Source organism: Eurosta solidaginis, chromosome 5, assembly GCF_040869045.1.
Source record: "Eurosta solidaginis isolate ZX-2024a chromosome 5, ASM4086904v1, whole genome shotgun sequence".
Taxonomy (NCBI): domain Eukaryota; kingdom Metazoa; phylum Arthropoda; class Insecta; order Diptera; family Tephritidae; genus Eurosta; species Eurosta solidaginis.
In genome coordinates this window covers 227,194,041-227,219,292 of record NC_090323.1, presented here as the reverse complement: position 1 = coordinate 227,219,292, position 25,252 = coordinate 227,194,041, and the positions used below count along the sequence as shown (strand labels likewise).

The following is a 25,252-nucleotide window of genomic DNA, read 5'->3' as shown; positions in this document are numbered from 1 at the left end:
GCTGATCTACGGGGGGGGGGGGGGTATAGGGGACATTTTTTTTTATACCATAAAGAAAATCGCGTATTATCTTAGAACTTTATATTCCGGCCTTGACTTTGACAGAAGAATAAAGCTTTTGTGTGGTCCTGCTACACAAGAAGTGTTTACCTTTTTATTCTTAAATTTCGGAAAGCTTTTTCCGTTAAGTATTCGTGGAAGTGTTCCGGATAAACCGTTAATTTAGACTATTCGGAGATACTACCTCGCGAGGTCGGCATATTCCAGATAAGTATATGCATAATATTTCAAATATGAACCGATTCCACATATTCTTAAATAGAGATGAATGTTCCGAACATACGGAATGAAAAGGTTAACACGCTGAATGAGTACATTTCGTTATGGCATCTCCATTATTTACTAGTTTTTACGTGAATCGATTTACTAGTCCAGACGTTGAACGATGAATTTCGAATCGGCTTAGGTTTCGTATGTACATAGGTTTACGAAAGTGTACGATTCCTTGGTGACCGTACTTTTCATAAATTTACCTATATATTGTGCCAGATCATGCCGTAGTTATAAATTCATCATAAAACTAAATATATCGTTCTAATGAATTAGCAGTTCAGTACTTATCGGGTATTTGTAAACTGATTGATTCCTATTTCTACTACTAATATTTTTCGGCAAATCGCAAACAGCACAGTTAAAGGATGTCAATTTGGTTTGTTAGCAAAATGACTACAATTGGCAAAAAATTTGTCAGCCGAGCAAACCTCTTGTGATTGAATCATGTTGAATACTTCATTCAACTAAAAATTTGTAAAAAAATTGAAAGCCGGCCAACTAAATTTACATATATGTAGATCCATTTGAGCGAATGAAGCTCTGTTTTGAACACAAAAGTGAAAGTTTGGTTGTATTAGTTCCGTTCTTATTCACAGAAAACATTCGCTCTTTATGAGCTCATTTAGGAGTCCGATATGAATGATATTCCTTCTTGTGGTGGTGGTCCGATATGAACATATTTCCATATACCATATGACCGTGAATATGACTCATATATGACACATATCGGAGCGATTTTTGAGCCTTAATAGCCTCATACATATATTGCCATTTTTGTTTTTGAATTACATCTTTTTGAAAATTGGAGAGGGATATTTAAGGATACTTAAATAGGGAAGCATATTCAAAGCGTCATTTGGGAAAATAGTAGCAATAGTTGGATGAAATCCCTGGATTAAAAAATGAGCAGTATCCATATGAACAGCAAACCGAAGACACAATAATGCTTTGAAAATCATCCAGAAAATGTCTTGAGTACTTATAATTCTGATGGTGAAGATGACAAAACGATGTACCTTCTGTCATCGAACAAAGTGTCAGCGCATATTCGCCTTGGTAACCAACTGTTGGCAGCCATAATTTCGAAATAGTAAAAGACTTCGTTATTTGGGAAACAGCATTAACACTAGCAACAATATTAGCTCTGAAATCCAGCAAATAATCACTCTTGCCAATAAATGCTACTCTGGACCAGAGCTGTAAAAGTGTGCAATCATTTGAAATTTTTAATCATTGATTTAAGAATGCTCTTTCTTCATTCTTTCATTCCTTGTTAAGGAATGTGACTTAAAAGTCAACCCATTCTTCATTCAGTAGTGGGAAAAAAGAATGCACTCTTGAACTCTTCGAAGAAAGAATGAAGTAAATGAATGAAACACAAACATTTTTCAACACAGAATAAGCATTCAAATGAATGCAGCCTTTGCTGAGTGTGCACACAATTTTCTAGTACCAATCAATTATGAAAAATGTCGTACAAGCACAAAACCCGCTCAAATATCGCATGGTCGCATTTAATTAAAGCCACTTCAAAATATCAACACAAAAATTTAGTTATTGACAGTGATGACCAGATTTTTCGTTATTTAAATGGTAATAAAGCACAAAGAAGTTAATTGTAAAAGCATTTTTATTAAAATTTTTTTAAAAATTTAATAATAAAAAAAGCAAATGACAAATATTTCAACATCCCTGTTCCGAAAATTGTCATCGTTCTAAATAAGTGTTGCCAATGTGGCATATAAAAGGCTTGCAGGAAAAAGTACTAATCTACATTTGAACGTCCTCAATTGTTGATTAAACAATTGAAAGATATATATTATACAAGCTCTTAAGTTCCTTCATATATTCTTCCTAGCGGTTTTGTGGTCAAATACTGTTTAGATAATGGTTTGTGAGTTTCCAAATTGCAACAGCAATATACTATTTTTCTCTATTTTCTAAGAAAAGTATTCTTCTAAATACAATAGTTTGTAATTACAGTCATTTAAAGCAGGCTCTATAGGTAGTTGTAGCTTTGTTGATAGCAAAGAAAATTAATTTTGAATACAAATCTGCTCAAGTAAGATAGAATTCAACCTACAAATGCCATGCAAATAGCCAGAGAGACTAATGGTCCTTCCCAATCACTCGGGTCCTATATTTATATTCCGTCAAACACTGTCAAAACATCAGCTGCAAAAAACTGTAATCCGATGGAGCCAGTCAATCTCTTTGTGGGGAGGGAAATTAATAACCTCTGAAGAGTTTCTCCCAATGAAACGTCTTTTTTTCGTGGCACATATGAAGGAAAACTGGGAAGGTGACTCAGGTGAATAGAAAAAGCCTGAATCCCTGTAGGACGATGCCATGTAATTAGACATATATTTATCGAAATTCTCGGAATTAGGAAGCTCCAACGTAATCGCTGATAGACCTATGTACTTTAATGTATTTAAATTTAAACGACTTAAACTCAAGTATCTGTTTGTGTTATAATATCAGCAAAAAATATCCACAATTTACTCTATTTGGTCAATACGTGGCGGTTTTCGAAATGTTAAAATCGCAGTATGCCATTAAATTTGTCTTTCTTTTCAAAAATAATGATTGAATATTCAATTATTATAAGCTGGTGTTAAGCTCATGAATTCTTAAAAATTAAACTACTTGAATAATTAGAAGGGACTATTATTTCTATTGATAAATTTTACGCCTTTTTTTGCGCAACTCCTAAATTGATTTAACATATCTGATGGCAATGAAAGTATACAAAAAAAGAACCCTAGGGAAAAAGTATTTAGTACTGAATGGAAAAAAGTGTGCATTCATTTCAAGTTTACATTCATTAAAGATTGGGAATGGTTCCTACATTCCCACTCTATATTGAATTATATTTTACCATTCAATAACACACACACTTTAGATTTGAGTTAAGGTATTTTGAGCCATTCAGGAATGGAGATTTATAATATGCAACCAATAAATCACAATTTTTTAAAAGAATGCTGAGAGAATGCACACTCAATTGATTCAATCTTTTTACAGCTCTGCTCTTGACTAGGTAGGCAATTGAAAAGTAAAGTCCTCTCTCAGCAAACGAAAATTCTGTTTGACAAATCACTTATCGTACCCTTCCTGCTATATGGTGCAGAAGCATGGACCATGACAAAAGATGAAGCGGCTCTGGGAGTGTTCGAGAGAAAAGTTCTTCGAAAGATTTATGGACCTCAACGCGTTGGCGATGGCGAGTACTGAACAAGATTTTATGATGAGCTGTATGAGCTTTACGCAGACATTACATAGTCCAGTGAATTAAAACGCAGCGGCTACGCTGTCTAGGTTATGTTATGCGATTGAAAGACGACGCTCCGGCTAAGAAAATTTTTCTGTCGGAACCCGCCTATGGAAGCAGAGGAGGAGGGCGACGCCAACTCCGCTGGAAGGACCACGTAGAAAACGAGTAAAACTCCCTTAGTGGACCAATTGGCAGAGCGAAGAAGCGACTAGCGCGCCTTCTTATTAAGTACTTACACTTCTGTCATCCAATGACGGTCAGCAACAGTGAGATACACCAAGGCCATATCAATGTGCCACAAAAAAAGAGGGGATAGTTGAAACAAATTGTGTAGATATTCGAATTTTTATTGAAATGAAACATTTTATTTGTTCAAATTTGCTTTCTTAGCTATACATTCCTAGCAAACGGATCATAATGTTCATGATAACGGAGTCATAAAAGACTCTTATAGGATCATATTTCTGAGGCTCATGTTTTTCACATATTTCGGACTCATATCGGATTTCTAAATTATGGGTGCTCCGAGAATGTTTGACGGGTTGAAAAATTAAAAATTATAGGAAAAGTTGGAATTTTTTATAACAATTGTAAATTACTGAAAGCCAGAATATGAGCGTAAAATCTATTCTCCGATTTTAAAACGATTTTTTGCATTTAAAAGCTTAGCTACGCGAGATGGACATTTTCAGTAAAATTGATAATTGCCAGAACACATTAATTTTTTGTTTACACAGCTATAAATCAAGAACGGATGATTAGATTGGAATATTTCTTCTTTCCAGTAAAACTTTGAACTATTTAGCTTCGTTCTGCACCAAAACAAATACTTGATTCCTTACGTATATAGCAAAATTGCTTAAACGAAAGTAAATTTTTTTCCAAAAAATGCAGCTCGTGTGTTTGTTCGCTGTGAACCCTACAAGTAAACTTGCTTAGAGTGGGACTTTCACCTCATCATATTATGCGTCACAAACATGCTGAATTAGATCGAATGGTGAAAAAAGCTAGCATTCGCTAGCGTTATTTAACTATTATATTCGAACAAATTCTATTCATTACTCGATTTGCTCGAAACTTGATACTTGTACGACCTTTGCCTAGATAGTATTTTCGACACTTTTTTTTCACGAAATGGACCAGGGACTAACTGGGATTGGGACTTTGACTGGGACTTCGACTTGAGCTGGGACTGTAACTGGGACTAGGAATAAGGAATAGAGAAGGATAAGAAGAACCATAGAGAAGAGAAAACAGGGAAGGAGAAAGATACTGAGAAAGAAATGGGGTTACACGAAGATATAGGGATAGATGGACCGGAAAATAAGTGAGGGAAAAGACAGAGACCTCTTTCCGTAGCGAAAGACAACGGCAGAAGGAGGACTGAAAAAAATTATAGGGAAAGGGAGGGGAGGGGGGGGGGGGAGAGAGAAAGTGATGCAGATACAAGAAAGCTAGGGCAGAACAACGTCTGCCGGGTCTAATAGCTTTATGCATATACATTTGATACATCATATGAACTGCTGAGTGAAATATCACCCTATCTTAGCTGTCGTTTCGAAAACGCCTTATCTCAGAAAACTTTAGAAAAATGTTCTATTTTAGAATTTGGTTGAAGAACGCCCTATCTCCGGATTCGTTCCAAAAACTCCCTATCTAAATATTAATACCATATTTTTGGACGTTAGAATGGAAGTTTATTTTCATTTATTTCATTTTCATTTATTAAAAGAAATATATATTAGCACAATAAGATCATGTATGATCTTTTAGTAGTACAACAGAAATTAAATAACAGGGTAATAATAAATTTATGAAATTATGAAACAATTCTGAGATTGGGCATTTTTAAATCGAGTTCTGAGATCGGGCGTTTTCGAAATAGCTATCGACATAGGGTGATATTTCACTCAGAAGTCCATATGTTAATGTATTTTTTTTTTCAGCAAATATCATAGCACATTAAAATATAGAAATTGAGCATATGACCTAGAACAAGTTACAACGTAAAAATCGCCCAGCCTAATGTGGAAGATAACAGAAATTCGTTGACCTTTTCAGTTTTAGCTTTTGGCATATGAACATATGTTTTAGAGCTGCCATAAACTATAGCAATAAATTTCGCACATTGTAGTCTGAAAGTTTTTGGAGAATATGAGTAATTGCCTCACCCTTCCTTTAACTAGAAATAATATGGTCCAGGTGCGCAAATATTTTTAATATTTTGTTCTTTTATAATTTTTTTAAATTTATTGCTTCAATTAGGTGCGTGATTTTCCATACATTTTTTTTTAAATATGTTGCGTTAATCTCAATAGCAATGCGCACCTAAATAGGGGAAAATACTTCCAGCACCGGCCTTTGGTGTTTTTCAAAGTTTTTGAATTAAGGTACATGGCCAAATAAACTAATTGATGTATTTAAGAAATGTAACTTTTATTGTGAAGAAATAGAGATAAATCCATCGCGTGAACTTTCCTTTTGTTTAAATCAAATACTTCAGTCACTCAGCTGTTGATTTGAAATCTTTCGTCGGGAGTGCAAAAAGACTTCTAATTTAGAAAAGCACAAATAATTAGTGGATTATTCCACAACGCAGATTTAAGGAGTGGACTACTCACGGAAGAAATTGATTGAAAAAAGTGGCTAACGAGATGTGAAAGACTTTGTTGAACTGGCAGGTACGTAAGGACTTCACAAAGATTGAATGAGTGTTGTGAAAGATTACTTCCATGTACATAAGACGGTATCAGTGCGATAACGGCCAAACCCACAAATGCCAGGTTTGAGATATTCGGATTAACTTCTTTCCTAGGTAGCAGTGACCCTTGTCTGAGCAAATTATAGGAAACATAGTCTCATTGTCAAATTATACCGTGCTATCTATAAATGAAAAAAATTACTAACCACACTTTCGTAAATTTAAAAATTATTTTAATTATACATTCTTCAACAAAGTCAATAAAATAAATTAAATGATGCATTCAGAGTCTATTTGGCAATCAACCGCAAAAGTGCGTCACCGGCTACTTATATCAAACAAACCAATTATCAACAACCATTAAGGCAGACACTATTGTGTATGTGCATGTTTTTTTATACATATGTATGTGCTAGTACATACAAATATGACATATACGAGTATATAATGAATACAGTAAGCGTAAGTAAAATCGTATACATACTAAATAAGTGCATTTCTGTATGTAGCTTTCTTGTTTTTTTCAAGTATATCTCTATGATGAGTTTTCATTGACGAAAATATAAAATAAAATAATTTTCTTTCGAAAAACGTTAATTGAAATTGGCACAAAGTATCACATGTGTTTATCTATTATTTCTTAAAAAAACAAAAACAAAATCAAGTATATGTACAAGAAACGATAACATTTTTCTTGATAGACGAATTAAAAGATTACATAGGAAGATGAATAGTTTGAGATCAACAAATGATTTATAGCATTTTGCAGCACGTTGCGCTTGTATGACATGTAAACAGTTTGTTTTTTCAAAAAACTTTTTTACGATTTCGAAATTATTTCTTAAATTTAAAATTTCCTCTTGAGAATTCGAACGTTGATGATAGTTGGCGATGGACGAAGTCAATAAAGAGCATTTCAATGCTTCTGGCTCTTACCTAGTACGTTCACGTATTTGTGTGTACATTAGAGTGGCCAAAGTGATTCATTAAAAAATTAAAAACTGCCAATAGTGCTCACACGAAAAAATTGTGGATTGTAGCTAGAAAAAGACCAGATTATTTAATTTTGAAATAAAAAAAAAATACTTATTAAGAAGAAAGCTTTGATGAAGTGCATTAAATAGAAGTCAGCATGGCTTCACGTTTATAAATTGATAAAAAAGTTTAAAGATTAAAGCTTTGGTAGAAGTCGGTTACCGCGGCTATAAATTTTCGAAACAGCCTATGTTAGTATCTTATCAAAGATTTGGTTAAAAGAACTCCCTGTCTTAGAATTTTTTAAAAAAATTCCGCTTGACGATATCTACAGTAAAGGTGGATCGTTCTTCAAAAAATTTCTCGAATAAAGTGTTTAAAAAGAGTTCTTCCCATAGACTGTTCTACACAATTATAATTAAGTACACCGTTTTCGATTTTGCTGACTAGATAGGTTGATACACCTCTCAGCTGACAACGAATTGTATGAAAATTATTTTAGGACTCATTTCCGCCAGTTGTCTCATTACCTGACGTGTCTTTTTGATTTATTTGTTTTATAGCTACAAAGAAACTTTTTATCTAATATCTGGAAAGCATTTAGTATTCGGAAAGTATCAGTATTCCTTTGCTTACGATTCTATCCGACAACGTCGAGTCATCTAGGTCATTTCACTACCTCCTTCCGTATTCTTATATGTAACAATATGAGCTCTTTTTTGGCGTATCCCAACTTCTTCATCCTTGATAATGATGACGGACTAATTTAGTGTGTCTTCAATTTATATATTAGAATAAATTATCAGTCATAACAAAATTGTTTACTTGAAACTTATTTCGCATATCTTTACTGAATCAGGGCGACCAGTGATCGAAACTAATTTTAAAATTACAATAGCTCAGAGGTGGTAGAAACAACTAGTACTAGTTGGAGCAATCACTTATAGTAATTTCTAGAAATAGTTCGATAGTTGAATATCAATCGTTTGAGTGAAAACGAGCCGCTGCAAGTAGTTAAGTTAAAACGAATGGACTTGCATAACTAAAAGTAAATTGTGAAGTATTTGTAAAATTCACAAGGTCCCCGTTCGTCGTATGTGCAATGTTTTAATGAAACTTTATAGTAAAAACCACGGAAACAGTATACGACTTAAGAAACTACAAAATAAAAAAATTATGAATATTAAATGTGACCCGGTCTATGAAAATGTGGCTTATGACTCAAAACAAAAAAAAAAAAAAAAAAAAAAAAGCTGTTAACAGCTGTTTCTCGCAATTTCTTTTTTGAGTCATAAGCCACCTTTTCAAAGACCGGGTCACAAATGCACATATAAGAGTTTACATATTTTTGGCACAGAGCAGGCGTGTTAGATATTTCTAAGCCGGAATTTAAATTTTGTCTCTTTTAGGTTCAATACTGTGTCGCAATATGAGGGGCGTATTTGAAAATAGCTTTGCATCAAAAGGCCACTCCAATGTATATACATACATACATACGTAACAGCATGCCATGTAGTCAATTTTTGTATAAACCTATGCCTTAACACTCATCCTAGATCCATGTCGGACATCCATATGCCAACGTACTATGTATTTAAATGAACATGACTCATTACGGCGACTGGCGTGGTGTGACCGAAAGTTCTGGCCCAGGTAAGTAATTTCAAAATACTTAGAAAAAAGTTTTTCAGCAATAGTACCCGAAAATTCTACCAAAAAATTTGGCGGATGACGGACGGTTTCAAGACCATGGCAGATTTTTGAAGGAATGATGGTGGTGACCGGTAACTGACGTACAGAGTGTGCTTAAATTTTGGGGGGAGGTATTTTCCTCAAAGTTAGTAAGGGAGAAGATAAACCCGATATCCTATTCGCCGATACTGGAAAACAAGTTCCGGCAGCCGGCTAAAATTGAATAGAAATGACAATATCCCGTCTAAAAAGTGACTTAGCCGTCAGGTGATGACGAGCTGTTCAAACAGGGCGCCGAAGAAATGGTAAAGAGCATGTAAATCCCATGCAAAATACGATCGGATGGGAGCAAGACTTCAATGGCCCCAGATCACCCTGATTAATATCGCGTAGGTTATATCTAGAAGTTCCATCTTTCCATAATTTTGTCGACTTCAAAGCAGTCTTATCAATAATTTTCCAATTGACGCTTAGCGACACCACTACCTCCGTAGGGATTGGGAAGGATCTCTCCGAGCCATCCGAAACCAAAAGACGTTTCAGATAAGGCGACTGCCTTCGTGAGATTTTTTCAACATAATGCTGGGGAAGACAACTCCATCAGCAGAACTAAACCGTGATCGTTGAGTCTATTATACGAGCATACATATTATGGGCCTTAAGAAATGCGCCAAGAATTTTGCCCTCTCTGGATTAGATAAACAGAAAGAATGGACGAATTTGCGCCTTTGCACCTAAGTCACTATTGAAGGATATGAAAAAGAGACTGTGTCGGACTTCGTTAAATTGGAAACCAGCATTAACAGCAAAAATAATGTCAGCTTAGAAATCACACGTAAAATAACTCTTGCCAACTTATATTGAAAAGTAAAGCCCACACCCGACGAACAAAAATCATGCTCTACAAGTCGATCATCATACCTGTCGTTATCATGAACGGTGCTAAGAGAAGATATGATGGCTTTTAGAGTGTTCGAAGGAAAGTCCTGGTCCTGTTTGTAATGCCGACGGCGATTATCAAAGGAGAAGTAATGATGGGCTCTATGAGCTTTACGCAGATAGGAAGATACTGCAGCGATTAAAAACCAAAAGCTTCGCTGGCTAGGTCATGTTGTGCAATTAGAAGAATACGCTTCGGCAAAGATAGCATTTCAGTCGACACCGCAGTTGGGAAGCAGAGAAGAGGAAAGCTCCACTTAATTGGGGAAGTAGTTGGAGGAAGAATTGACCTCCCTTGGTGCTCCCAATCGGCGTCCGTCATTGCGAAACAGGGAAAGCAGGATAAAGTTGAAAATCATTATGGGATTTCTTCGCAAACGTTTTTTTTTTTTGTTAAGATTGGACACATTCCTGTATTAGTATCATTATACTAACTAAATAATTTCTTATCTAATCCACAACAAGAAAGTAATAACAATATAATCGATTTTGAAAGCAAATTTGAAAATACATTTTTAGAGTGTTTTATGTGGATTTTATAATATATTGGAAGAGTATTTAAAAATGATTTTTATGATGAGTCGACTGGCATATTTTTAGTTCTCTGGATGTGACACCTGATACTATGTTTTTTTGAGGTGAAAAGTTATTTTTAGAGACTAAACGAATGAAGTGAGCAACATATTTTCATTAATTAAATGTACCTACAATTTTCATGTTTGCTCTTCTTTGCTGAATGTACACTTTATCCTATGCAGATATTTGTTAAAGTTTTCCTACGGGGTGTATCTATTCCTCAACACATATATGTATATGCATATGAGCGCAAGCTTATGCATACATATATAGTGAGCGAAGTTTTCGTCGCGGTTGTCGTCACCTGTCATATATACATACATAGATATGTACATATGTACATATCTGTATAGGTAAATATGTATGTATGTACAAAACTTTAGAAGGTGTGCCGCGGTGTGCTGAAAAATGTTGCTTGATTTGCTGTCAAACAATAAGGCAATATTGCTGCCGATGTTGATGGCCGATTGGGAAGCGTGCGATTACGATACGAGTGAATTATATAGTCAAAAATAGACAAATCGAATAAGAAAAATAAAAATTTTTAAAACAGTCGCTTGCCGCGCTTCAAGAGTGAAAGATATTTAAATTGGGTGGTATTGAGAGTGAACTTTTTTGCCGCAAAAAAAAAAAAAACGATGTTCGTGAAGGAATAAATCAAAATTTAATTAAAAAAAGGAGAGTAAAAATTGGTTTATATTTTTTTTCATTGCTTTGTTTTCGCAAATTTTACTTACCTTGCTTGTTGTATTTGTACAGTAGTTAAATGCCGGTAATAATTTTTGTTCGCTAAAAAGTGTTTTGGCGCGTTTATGTACAGCAATTGGCGCAAATAAAGCTAAATGAACATACATTTTAAGCATTTTTTTAAAAGCTGTAAAATGTGATATAAACGTTGAATTTGAAGACAAAAAAAAAAAAAATCAAGTAAAAATGTAGTGTTTTTATATAAATTTAGCAATTTTTTTTAAATATTTTGTGTTTATTGCGTATTTTATTAAAAATATAAATTAATAGCTATTAAATTAAAAAAAAATATATGTGTATATATAAACATAAACAACAATTAAATTATTACAAAGAAGGCATACAGACATAAATATTTAAAAATCAGTGATTAATTTATAGTTAAATAAATCAAACAAACACTTAGCAAACAAATTAACATTGAAGAATTTTTTAAAAATAGTTTTTTGTTTTAAGTGCTAAATAAAAGTTTTTAAAATTTTAAAACAAAAAAAAAAATTGTTGAAAATGAATAAAACTGCAGTTATATTCAAGTGACGCACTTAAACCCTAGTCGCATGAGTATTTTATGATTAATTTTTAAGTTAGTTTCTACTTACACAATTTGTGAGTAAAGCGCTTCGTGTAAACAAAAAAACAGAAAAAGCTCTAAAAATAGCGCTGGGAAAAAGCTTCAAAAAAAGCTCGAAAAAGCTCTGCTTCTTTTTATTTTCTGAAAACAACAAAATACTACAAAAATTATAAAAAATAAAGGCAAATTTGTATTGTAAATAATTGAACGCATTAATTAATAAACAAAATATTAGTATGAAGCGGTATGTATAAAAAAGTAATTATAAAAACTCATGCAGCATTATTAATGTTATACAGAAAATAATTTATAAAATTTTTTGAGCTTTTTTTTTCAAAACGTTAAAAAAATATAAATGTTTTTAACACAAATCATAGTAAATAGTAAGTATATAAGGACAAACCTACACAATTATGATATGATTTAGTGGCAAGTTAATGCTTTGCAAAACGGCTTTTTAAAGTCCATAACAATAAATATGGAGCGGCAGTTGAGTAACGGCATAGTAATTAAAGGGATTTAACTTAAATAATATTAGATAAAATAAGTGTATTTGTTTATAAATATATTTTGAATGCATCGCAGTGTAGTCAAAGTTTGAAACAATATTGTTTTTTGTTGCTTGTTATGAATTTAAAAAAAAATTATTTTAGTTTTGGTTTGTTTTTAAACTACAATTTTGCAAAATCATCAAAATTGTTTTTTTTTTTAATGTTTTCTAAATAAAATGTTTTTATTATTTTAATCCAATAAAATTTTGCTAAAAAGCAGTGAGCAAAAATAAAACAAAATTCTTAAACAATTTTAAATTAAAACAATTTTTTTTAATTCAAAGTATTTTAATATTTTCCAATTAAAAATTTAAAAAAATTTTCCAAATTTCTATTTCTTTTTCTACAATTTTTATTTTATCTCTGTTACCGCTAAATACTAATTTAAAATTTCTTTCCACAGCATAGCAACAGCAAAGGTAATGGAGCACATAATCAAGTCGAGTACCAGAGATGCTGCTAAAACTACAACAAAAACAGCTACCGGAGCTGGTTGGTGGCTAGTCAAAAAAATTAAAAATAAATACATATCTAACTATCTAATATACATATCTATCTATATGTACATAAGTATCTGTCGCCGGTGACCGTGTTGGCTGTTGTTGAAAAATGTACCATAAAATAATTAAACAGCATATTTTATTTTCCGGAATGTTATTACGAAATATATACATACATGCATATGTATACTTCAGATTTATTGCAAAATGCCAACTAAATGATTCAAGTATAAAATGTGAACATTGTTACCTTTGGCTAATCATACGAATAATGATTCATTAGGATAAGTGCCAAAAATTGAAGCAATGGCTAGAAAAACAAACAAGAGTGAACCTAATTGCCATTGCGAAATATATGCATACACATATGTATGTATATATGTATATGGATACATACATATGTATAGCGAAATAAGTCAACTATAACAGCCAGTGCTATAGACCTTACGAATTTCTGTTCTTATGACGAGAAAATCACCTGATGTTGGCGTTGAAAAACCTGTAATTTTCTTGGGCGGCATAACAACAATAGCTGCTTTTTTTGTTTTTCTACAACATTTGCAATAACTGCTACGTGTTTATGTATATTGAGGGGGGTGTTGTTGCACTCGTTAGGCATTTAAGCCAGCAATGCCATTTTTTTTTTTTGTGAAAATATTTTTATTTTAAAAATAATGATTGTTCTCTGTTACTGAATGTTTAAAAAAATTTAAGAATTTTATACAAAATATATAAAAGGGTTTTAAATACTGCTCAGAGATTTTTAAAAAATTTAATATTTCTTTTACAAAAAATATAAAAAAAATTAAAAAATTATAAAAAATATTTTTAAAAATTCAAAGTACGAAACAAAATTTCTAAAATCTTTAGAAAAAATTAAAAACATTTTTATAAATAAAAGAAATATTTTAAAAGAATATTTTAAATTTAGGAAATTATTTCTGAAAATGAAAAATACCCCCAAAACAAATTTAGAAAAAAAAACTTTAAATAGTTTTTTTTCCTTTGCCAAAATTATTCTTTGAAGTCTTATGCACATATTTGTGTGGTCTACAGATTTGAAAAGTCTTAAAACTTCTAATAGAAAATTAAAATTTTTTGAAAAGTCTTAAGTTCTTGAAAATGGACTGATCTAAAAAAACTACAAATGAATTTACAAAAAAGTCTAAAACTAATTTGCAAATGTTGTGTTGGAGAAAAGTCCATCAAAAATATTTAGCGGTTAACAATTTTTAAAGCAACAATATATTAACAACAAATTTGTTTTTAAATTGTTCTCTGAAAACCCCATTGTTTTCATATTTCAAAAAAAAAAAAAAATTTTAAAACAAGTTAAAAAAAAATTTTAACAAATCGAAAAAAATTGAAGAAGTTTGCAAAAGCATTGCTAAAAAATATCGAAAAAAAGATATTTGAAAAATATTTTGAAAAGAAGATCGAAAACAAATTAATAAAAAAAAAAAAAATGTATAAGAATCAAAATATACGCATGAATACATTTTTAAAAGAAATGAAAAAAAAATTATTTTAGGAAAAATATTGAAAAAATAAAAAAAATGTAAAATATGCCAAAAAATTTCAAAAGTATAAACAAAATAAATTCGAAAAAAAATTTACTGAAAAAAATGTATTAATATAAAAGAATAAATTATAAATTTAGCGTTAACAAAAAAATGTTGGTTTTTTATTTTTTAAAACAGCGGCTCGCAAAGAGCGTGGTAAGAATTTGGTTTTTCTATTTCTGTGTAAGTTGCTTTTATTTATTAGCGATTTTGTGTAGAATATCGCTGCTATGCAGGTGTAAGGTTTACAAAAAAAATTCAACAAATAGCTATGTTAAAAATAGAAAAAAAAATCACAAAATTCCAAATAGCCAAAGCTATAATCCCCTCTAAGCTTGAACCCATTAAAATTACTTTATGTTAAACAGAAATTCTAAAAAACAAAAGATGTCGAAAATCTACACACACACATTTTTAAATCTACATAAATTATACATTTATTTTTCTCAATATGTAGGAATTGAAAATAACAAAAAAAAAAAAATAATTATGAATTGAAAAATAGCTAAACAGCTTGCCTAACACCGTGCACAGAAACGGGCACGAGCGCAACATGACAATAGCACCAGCAGATAATGCGACGCTAAATAGCAAGTCAAAATTTTTTGTGTGGCTTTATTTTCATATTTGAATTTATGTTCGTTCCACAATATGAATGCATATTTATATGCATGAAAGTTTATAAATTATATACTTATGTATGTAGGTATGTATATGCATATGTCCGATACTTTTTAATGCACATAGCGTTTTGCAGCATCCATAATTTTTGCGCACGAATTTCTATTGTGCCTCTTTAGATGCCAATGTGCACCACTATTTGGCTGCTCTTAAGGCAGGTGGGCTGCTAATTACTTACGCCAAGTGCATATACACACATACATACAGAGGCTACAATGACAGATCTCATTGCAGTTGAGCTAACATCGGCTTCCTGACTGTTTGGCTGCATTGTAAAAAAATTGTGTCACTAAAGTGTTTATTTGTCAGTATGTATACCTATTTCAAGAAACATACATCAAAAAAAAAATCATAGGTGAAAAATATTTATATGTTACAAAAAAATATTGCGCTAATAAATATTTCATGTTAAAAGTCAAATTGTTTTTGTACACATATTTCAACAAGTTGTCTGTAGTCACTAACTTGCCAGTCTATTTAGACAAAATGTGCGTTTTGCGCACGGCCGCAAAAAATATTGCCTTCTATGACACACACACACACACTGCTGCTCACATATTTAGCTCGTTGGCTGCCTGGCCAAATTTTATAAAATGCTGTTCACGATTTCTCCACATTTTATAAAAAAAATATGATTATATGTGTGCCAGAATTAGAATACTTTTTCACTTTGAGTGACTTTTCTTGTGTATATTCTCTAGTATGCATGTGTGTGTATGTGCTTACGTTTTTACCACTCATTTCTGCTAGGCATTCGAATGTTACTCATACGCCGTGTACTTCACACACACGTGCGAGTGTACGAGCTAACAAACCACGTATAACACACGCGCCAGTCGGCTGTAAATGTGTGTGTGTGTGCGTGTTACACCGCTATGCACTTGAATTTGTATGCGTTCATGCAACGATATTGCCGTAAAATATGCAAAGAAAAATCTTGTAAACACACTCCACTTATATTCCACAATTGAGTGAGTCATTTGTGCATGTGGCATGCAATGGAACATGTTTGAGCTATACAAAACAATCCAAAATATTCGCTAAGCAATATTTCCGCTCTTTGCTATGCAAGAAATTTCAAATAAAATTATTTTAATTTTATAAAATGTTTAATTTAGTATTTTTTATTTTCGTTTTTTGGTAAGCTGCATTCTTTTTTGTTGTTGTTTATGTTAGTAGTAAAAATATTTTCTGTTCTGTTATATACTTTTTTTATGTTCGTTTTTTGTGCATTTTTTTATAATAATAAAATATTAATAATAATAATAATAATTGTTTTAATAAAATTTCGTTCGTAGATAATATTGTTTCAAACTTTTTACGACTAGTTGTTGTTGCTTATTCGTTCAAATATCTGTAATTCGTTACTACTTATCGTGAACACTTGTTTTACTATTTGGATTTTGCTTTTGTTTTTGCATTTCATCAACGTTTCGGTTCTTTTGCGCTCTTATTTGTTAATTTGAGTTCTTTTAATTGTTAGCAAAGCCAGCTTTTTTATGATTTTTAGGTATTTGCTTTCGCTTTCGTCAGGCTATGTCCGTAAACGTTTTGTGCTTGCATTTTTGTTCACTATTATTTTATGATTTTCTCTTTTTCTAAAATTTCTTATTTGTAAATTCAAGCCTTACTTTTAACGGTCAACTTAGCTGATGACTCGACCTGTCCAGTTGATGAGGTAACGCGTACAGTAAATATGCCAGAATCCTCTTCATACGTTGTTCCAATAAGTAGTACGGCACTGTTACCATCGAAGATCATCTGAAATAAAGAAATTATAAAAAAAAATGTAGAATTGTAAGTCATATTTAGAACGAAAGCGTAAAAAATGTAAATAAAATCATTATCCAGTATTGTAGTCTAAATTGCAAAAAACTATAGTCTTGCTTTTTATGAACTAAAAAATTTGGTGGTTATTCAAAATTTCCACTACCACTAAATTTATAATATAACTACAGTCTCCTATCCATTCTCAGTGGAATTTTTTCACTTTGAGTGATTGAACCATATCTTCCTTCGCTATCAGGTTCCAAAAAACTTCAAACTAAACCAAAACGTACCAATATGGTTGGTTGCTACGAGGCCCGGATACCAAAGTTTCGAGCCCGAGTAGCGCACGGAGCGCCATTTTGATGCACATTCGCCTGAAACCAATTGCTATTTTTGTTGTTGTTGTAGCGATGGACACTCCTCGAAGGCCTTGTCGATGTTGATGGTCCTTTGCCGAATGCAGATCCGGTACGATCCGGTAACGAGCACCACTAAGGCATCAGCCCGACCATCGCGGGAACGATTTAGTATGACCACATGAAACCTTCAAGGCCATACTGCCCTCCCACCCTCTAGATCCATGAGGAAATTGAGGTTGCCAGTGCCTCGTCTGCTAAAGAAACAGCATTTGCCACGGGTAGGTAAGGTTCACAATTGGGGTGGAGCAGCTATAAATTGCGCTACACAACCCATCGCTTGAATCAATTTGGTTTTTTAGTCACCTCTTGCGACAGGCATACCTGGCGCGGGTATATTCTATATTCTATTTCCAGCTATGCTTGCTGTATATCTCGACACCCAGATGCTTGACTCTTGAAAAGAGAGTGAGGGCATTACCATTTAGAGAAGGCAGTTGAAACTATGGTTTTTAGATTTTGCAAGTAAACAGTATCTGCTCCGTCTTACTAAGGTTTACGTTAAGACCGCTCTTGGCTGCTCTCACTGAAAAATTTGGCGCTGGCTCCTTATTGCAATTAAAAAGATGGGTTGTGTCATTTGGGTACACATGCAAGCAAGAAATCATTGATTATGTCGGCATTGATTCTGGATAAGTAAGAGTTTAACCTAGATCCTACAGGCTGCCGCATTACTGTAGCGTTTTCCAAGCGGAAATATTAGCCGTAACCAAAGCAGTAGAAACCCTGGAAGAGAATAGCTTAAGCTGCAACCGTGTTAACTTTTATATTGACAGTCAAGCAGCAGTTAAGGCAATAATCTCGCATAGCACAGCACCTAAATGCGTGTTAGAGTGTAAGCCGTCTCTGGAGAGAATCGGGACAAGGAGAAGCATACATCTATATTGGGTCCCAGTGCATATGGGAATAGATGGGAATGAAAAAGCGGACGAACTAGCTAAAAAGGGCGCATCCCTTGAAGCTTGCTCCGTAGACGTCCCAATTAGATAGGGCGAGATGAAGCGAAGGCGAGAGGTGCACATGATCGACCAAGTGGGAAAGGCGTGGGTTCAAGCGCGGGGCTGTAAAGTGTCGAAGATTATGTGTAGGTCTTACAACCTTAGACTAACAAAGTTGCTTCCATCATTAAAAAGAGAGGACTGTAGACTCATGACGGGTATTCTGACTGGACACTGCCTTCTGGCGTCACATGCCTTTAAATTAGGCTTGGTCAGTGATAGCAGATGTAGGAACTGCGGGTTGGAGGAGAAAACGATCGAGCACGTTCTGTGCTCGTGGCCTTCACTTGCCAGGCTAAGACTCCAGCTATTAGGAGTGATACAGCTGTCATATCTAGAAGCAGCAAGTGGTTTAAGTCCTAGGAAGCTTCTAGTATTTGCCAAGAGGACGGAGTTATTTTATAACATAGGTCCTGGTTTTTGATAGGGTTTTTCATTTTGGCCGTTAAAACAAACTTCTGGTAACACTACGGACTCAATCAGTCTATGTGAGGTTCTCATGGACCGGGCAGTTCAACCTAACCTAAATGTGGACGGTGCCGCGCTCATTTTAGAAAATGTTCGCAAGTTTCTTTATCTCGTCATAAAGTCATTTTCAAGTTTCAATATAATATCTTCTACGGATTTGGCATACGGGTTAAAAGCTTTTAGATTTTGTTCTTCTTAATGTGGATAGTGCCACGCCCACCTTTTAAAATTTACCAAATTTCTATTTTAAGTCATAAGGTCAATCAAATAATCAAGTTACAGGCCCGTAATTATAGTCGCTGACTAAAATACTCTTTAGTTAAAATCTTGCCTAAATTAAAAATGGGATTTAAAATTTTGGTCTGTTATAGACATAATAAACACAGTTTTCAGCTAAAATAAGCATGGACAGGGTATCCGCATGAAAAAAAGGTATTGATTGGCGCTATAAAGAAATTTTTTAGAAATTTTAAAAGTTCACCCTGTTCGTTACAACCGTGGTTACTTGACTCCACGTATAAAAAATGGTAATTTTTTACTTGACAAAAACTCTTACAATACCACAAAAATTGTCCAAGGAGTACCTGAAAACTCGTTTTGGTCATAACCCGGTGGCGGTTAATTATCATTTAATTATATTTAAAAGTTATTAGCAAACGGTTTGTAAAAATTCGCTGTTTTTTTATCAGCCGTCAATTTAAAATTGAGTGCACAATCTTTTAATTGAACATGAACATACTTATTTAAAGAAAATTTACCTAATTGAGTTCCTAGAAAATAATTTAAATCTCGCAACATAAACGAATAAGTAGTTAAAGCGGATTTGGGCTCCTTAAAGCAAAGGAAGCAACAAGACTATCCACTCATACACTCGTATTCATATGGAATAGTTTATATAGTTTCTAAGAATGTTGTAAAGAAAAGTTGTTTGCATTAAGACAGATGTGACGGCCAAAATGATGCAAACCTTAAATGTTAGGTGGCCCTAACCGTTAAAGCCGTTTAATTTAATAGACCCGAAACCGAATAGGGGTATCTCTAACCTCGATACTAATAAGTATGCAGGATATTCAATGATAATCAAGTTAAATCAAATGTCGGTTTGTCTTCGCTAAGTCAGCGTAAATAAAGGGAGTTTAGTATAGTTTTCCATAGGAAAGAAGTGACCTAGAATGTTGAGCCATTTTACATAGACCTGCAAAGTGTAAGTCCCTTTTACATTACAAAATCATCGAAATCAAGTCGATCATGACATAGACTAAGAGGGTGATAAAGGGGGGAAGTAGTTCAGCAGCGCCCGTACCAAGCAGTTCTTCAAATTTTTGTTGCTAATTCTTGTTGTATTCCGTGTTTTATTTCACGCTTTCTTTTAAGAGGAATTGGCAAATGTAAAGGAGAATAGAAGATACAAAAGGAATTTGCCAGCAGAATTGAATTCAAGAATTCTGTAATGTAATTCAATAATTAGAAGTCGGAAATAAGCAATTGTTCTTTTATTAATAGATATTCACAAATAACCGAATAATTACCCTTAAACGGCTGCGAAACTGGTGGAAATTGTATCAGCGCAAAACGTCTTTTTAGTTAATTCTTTTCTGTGTACAACAATATCACAAAAATTTACATCAACCACATGAAAGTCGTACACTTTTTTTTTTTCAAAAATATCTTGACAAAGTAAAAATATTACTTTGCTGCCTTCGTATTGTAACGAATTTACTGAAATTCCGCTTATTTCAAATCTTCCACTAACGTTCGAATGACTAAGCTGTTGAATAAATAACACCAATATTCAAAAATGCAAAAATGGTCTTTATTAGACTACTTGAAAATAACACTTATACTTCGCAACTGATAGCTTGCTTAAATCAAACTGACTTGTCGTGCCTCAACTGTTGCTGCTTTTATACTGTTTGGTTTCCTCGTTGGCATATTTCTAGGCGCTTCTTTTCCAGAATTTACTAGTTAGTTACCAGCTATAACTACGTTTATGGCTTCTCATATGCGCGTGTATATGTGAGTGCTACTTGCACAAATTATTGCCTACTTTTGGGAGTATCTCAGATATATTCAAGTGTATGTGCGTTGCTCTCCGCTGCTTGTATGGACATATGTATAAACATAATGATTGATTTATTGATGTGCATGCAAGTCACTGCTTAGTGTTGGCTTAGAGATGATATTATCCCTTAGTGTTGCTAATATTCGTCACAGTATTATTGCTTCCGAAATTTTTTAACCTGTATTAAAAATCGACGCCTGTGGTAAATAATCCCTTCTATTGAATATTTATTTCTAAATTTAATGCCAAAATCAGTATAGGATACTACTTTTTCCTCAAAAGATACTAAAACATCAAAACTCACAAATATCTTTGAATGCGGAATAGTCTTAATTAAAGATTTCGCATATGTGGAGCCAAGTAACCATCGCACATTTTAAGATTCTGTAATTTTCGTTACAAATATATTAATACGCATTCTAGGTATAATAAATTAACTCCTGACGTATATTTGTTTGTCGGGGAAGGCTTTTTCCACTTCCATTTAAGTTCATCGCGTTTAAATAGCAAATTGTTTAATTCCTCGTAACTTGTGATAGCACACCACCAACTTAAAACCTATTTAAAAAAATTAAAATCGGGCTCATGTCATTTTAAATTTAAAACACTTTTTTAGAGATAAAATAGTGTTTAAGTGGACTACAACAGACTTAAAATGATATTTAATTTAGAACCATGTTTAAACCAATAAAACTCTATTTTATTTCGACTATGATTACTGGCCACAGTATCTACCTTTGATAATGAATTACCGCATTTATTAAAACAAAAAAAAAATAAATGTAAGGCGCGATAACCTCCGAAGAGATCTAAGGCCGAGCTTCTCTTCCAATTTGCGACGTGCTCCTCTTGATTTTCCCTACAAATTGACCGGACGGGACCTACATGTTTTATGCCGACTCCGAACGGCATCTGTAAGGCAGATGAGTTTTCACTGCGAGCTTTTCATGGCAGAAATACACCCGGAGCGCTCGCCAAACACTGCCATTTATTGCATTTTCCAAAATTTCGATATGGATTTATTTTAAAGGTAGGCATGGTCGCAAACCGATTTTGTTAATTTTCATAAAGTCATGTCTAATTGTAGGGACCCTGCCAAATTTCGACATGATGTTTTCCACAGCTTAGGATTTATAGCTGAGGACACTTTCAAGTTCTCTTCTGAAAAATATGGGCGGTGCCACGTCCATTTTCCAAAACTTTCCCAAATTTCTATTTTCACATGGTCAATCCATTTATCATTTTATCGGTCTTTGGTAATGAATTATAGTATTTTCTCCATTATTCGAAATTCTCGATATCGAAAAAGTGGGCGTGGCTATTTTGCAAATTCGCCCATTTTCAATAGGGATCTGTACTGGGTCAGATACACAAGTACACCAAATGTAAAAACATCCTAGTTTTCACTCAAGTTATCGTGTTAATTGACGGGCGGGCGTACAGTCAGGGGTAAATCAAAATTTTTTGGATGCTGATAATTTTGATATATGGAAGTCTTTATCTCGATACCTTTATGCCATTACGTTCTACCCTACCGTTATTCAATCAAATTAATAATACCATTTTGTACAACTGCACGTTGGGAACAAAAATGTATGATAATAATCATTATTGTGGGCGATCATTTTTATTGAACCCAAGTCAAGAGCTTTTAGAATTTTTGGCAGTCTGGCTCTATAGAAATCACTGCAACTTTAACCGTTGCGTTAATCCGGGTCTAACTTACAGTTTAAGATACATCTAAATCCGCTAGGTAACTAGGGTCTGCAGAAAAACAGTATAGACTCGAGTGACCCTCGAATGTTTTTGTACAATATGAGTGTCATAGGAGAACTGCTTATGAGAGCTTCAACATAGGGTAAATTATTGAGATATCTCAGCTCGTTTACGAGATATAGGGCAAAAAATGGACCAGAAATAGTTTTGACTTTGTCTTTACAATGTAGATATCATAAAAATGGTATTGAAATAGGATATATTTTTTTCAGTGAATCGGTTGAAAATTTGACACCAACCATCTTTTCAATTGTAGTGTGGACACAATGCCTATAACACCAACTTCCCTATGATCCACCCCTATTGAAACTGCTAGTTTCCTTGGACTTCCGTTAGAGGACTTTGATGACAATTTGTGAGTGGTCGCATCCATTGAAGGGGACAAAGCACTGTTAACACAACAACAACATCGTTTCCCTTCGAAGAGTTTTGAAGTTGTATATTGACTCATCAAAGCGGTTTTAGTCCTTTAAACCGGGTTTTCCGTCGATTCAACGGTTCGGAATGAAATAAAAAATGTCTTTGTGTGTACTTTAGCCCTCATATTTACTTAGTATAAGTAATGGAAACGCTTCTTCTTCTGAAACATGTGTTGAAGGACCAATGATATATTGGGCCACTTCAGCTAACTTTTTATCTGAACTTTATTCCAAAATTTTAATATTCCAAACGTTTAATACGCATGCTTAAAGCTATCAAAACTGTTTTCAAAGCAATCACTTGAAACATCAATATAATTTTCAAGTGATTACTATTAAAAATATACTTCAAGACTTGAATGCATATGGCCTATATTATTTGGAAGTCGTTTTGTATTATCACACGGTTTGATTTTTCCTATTATTGATCTACTATTGCCCTTGGCATCATTCTTTACTATTTCTTTTAAAATTACATCAATATCCACATAATAATGCCAAATGGCACAAACAAACAAACAAAACTAGTTATAAATTTATCGATCGCAAAAGGTGGTTGGTTTTAGGTCCGGATCAAATATGTATAGATGATTTCGGTTCAGCTAATGGTTCAGTTATTTAATAGTAAAATCGGTTTTCCGGTTTAAGACCAGTTAGGTTCCAAACCGGTTCTCGTCTTTGATTTCAAAATCTTACATTTTTTGAAAATGCTAATGAATATGTGGATCACTACTGGCCTTAAATTATTAGACCCATTGTATGCTGTATGTATGTATGTTTGCGTGCGCATAGCTCAAAAACCACTGCATAGAATTCTGTGAAACTTTCGCTGTTTTATCGAGGGTATTGGTTGAGTTATTTTCTTATAAAAATTGAGTAAACCGTTGACCGAAATTTTTTCAATCAAATATCAGTGAAATAAAGCCAATTTATTCATTTGTCTAACATAAAGGACATACATCTGTGCATATGTAAATTCAAAATTGACAGCCAAGGTATTTTGAACGGGATACATTTTTTATACCTTTCAATTGATGTCCTGTTGTTTTACTTTTACTGAACTAATTAATTTTCTGGAACTGATTACTTAGCTGGAACCGGTTACTTTTTTGGAACCGGTTACTAACTTGGAACCGGTTACTTTCTTGGAACCGGTTACTAACTTGGAACCGGTTACATTCTTGGAACCGGTTACTTTGTTGGAACCGGTTACTTTGCTGGAACGGGTTACTTACTTGGAACCGGTTACTTTGCTGGAACCGCTTACTTACTTGGAACCGGTTAATTTTTTGGAACCGGTTTATTTTTTGGTACCGGTAACTTTGCTGGAACCGGTTACTTACTTGGAACCGGTAACTTTGCTGGAACCGGTTACTTACTTGGAACCGGTTACTTTGCTGGACCCGGTTAGTTTTATGGAACATTCTCGTAACCGGTTATTTTCTTGAAACCGGTTAATTTCTTGACACCGGTTACTTTCTTGAAACCGATTACTTTCTTTAAACTTGTTACTTTCTTGAAACCTGGTTACTCTCCTGGAGCCTGTTACATTTTAGAACCGGTTACTTTGGAACCTGTTACTTTTAAACCGGTTTCCTTCTTGGAACCAGTTACTTTCTTGAAATCGGTTACTTTCCTGGAAGCGGCTACTTCCATGGAATAGATAACTTTTTTGGAACCGGTTACTTCTTGGAAGCCGTTACTTTCATGGAACTGATTACTTTCTTGGAAGAGCTTACTTTCATGGAACTGATTACTTTCTTGGAGCCGGTTACTTTCTGGGAAGCTGTTATTTTCATGGAACTGGGAACTGATTACTTTCTTGGAACCGGTTACTTTCTTGGAACCTGTTACCTCTTAGAATCGGTCACTCTTCTGAAACCGGTTACTTTCTTGGAATCGGTCACCCTTTTGAAACCGGTTACATTTTTAAATCCGGTAACTTTGTTTAGGACCGGTCTTCCTTTTAGAACGGGGGTTTTTCATGAAACTAGTTACTTTTTTGAACCCGGTTACTTTTGACCAACCGGTTAATTTTGTATAACCATGTACTTTTGTTGAACGTGACGTATTCGTTGTAAACTGAAGTGGTTTCCAATATAAAATTTGATTAATATATAGGACATACGACGAAAAGGAGAACTTGTGAACTGCCTCATTATTTTCGACTTGTTATCGAGTAGTTATGGACTGTTTATAGGAAAGTTGTCGATATGTAATTAAAGACCACAAATCAGC

General features: G+C 33.6%; 1 protein-coding gene and 1 long non-coding RNA gene across 5 annotated transcripts in view; one reads left to right on the top strand and one right to left on the bottom strand.

Annotated features, from left to right (window-relative positions):
- The window catches only part of sls (sallimus), a 223,826-nt gene that overhangs the window by 151,578 nt on the left and 46,996 nt on the right, over positions 1 to 25,252 (bottom strand). For 3 of the 4 annotated variants that reach the window (XM_067788666.1, XM_067788669.1, XM_067788668.1), the window contains exon 15: positions 16,737 to 16,866. The exons of the other annotated variant lie outside the window; for it this stretch is intronic. In XM_067788666.1, the coding sequence (XP_067644767.1) occupies positions 16,737 to 16,866 (130 nt within the window). The remainder of the gene's footprint in view (positions 1 to 16,736; positions 16,867 to 25,252) is intronic. 4 annotated transcript variants of the gene reach the window in all.
- On the top strand, positions 6,624 to 16,432 carry LOC137252654 (uncharacterized). Its single transcript, XR_010953643.1, has 3 exons — positions 6,624 to 6,773; positions 8,696 to 8,939; positions 12,766 to 16,432. It is a non-coding gene; the product is annotated as an uncharacterized lncRNA (long non-coding RNA).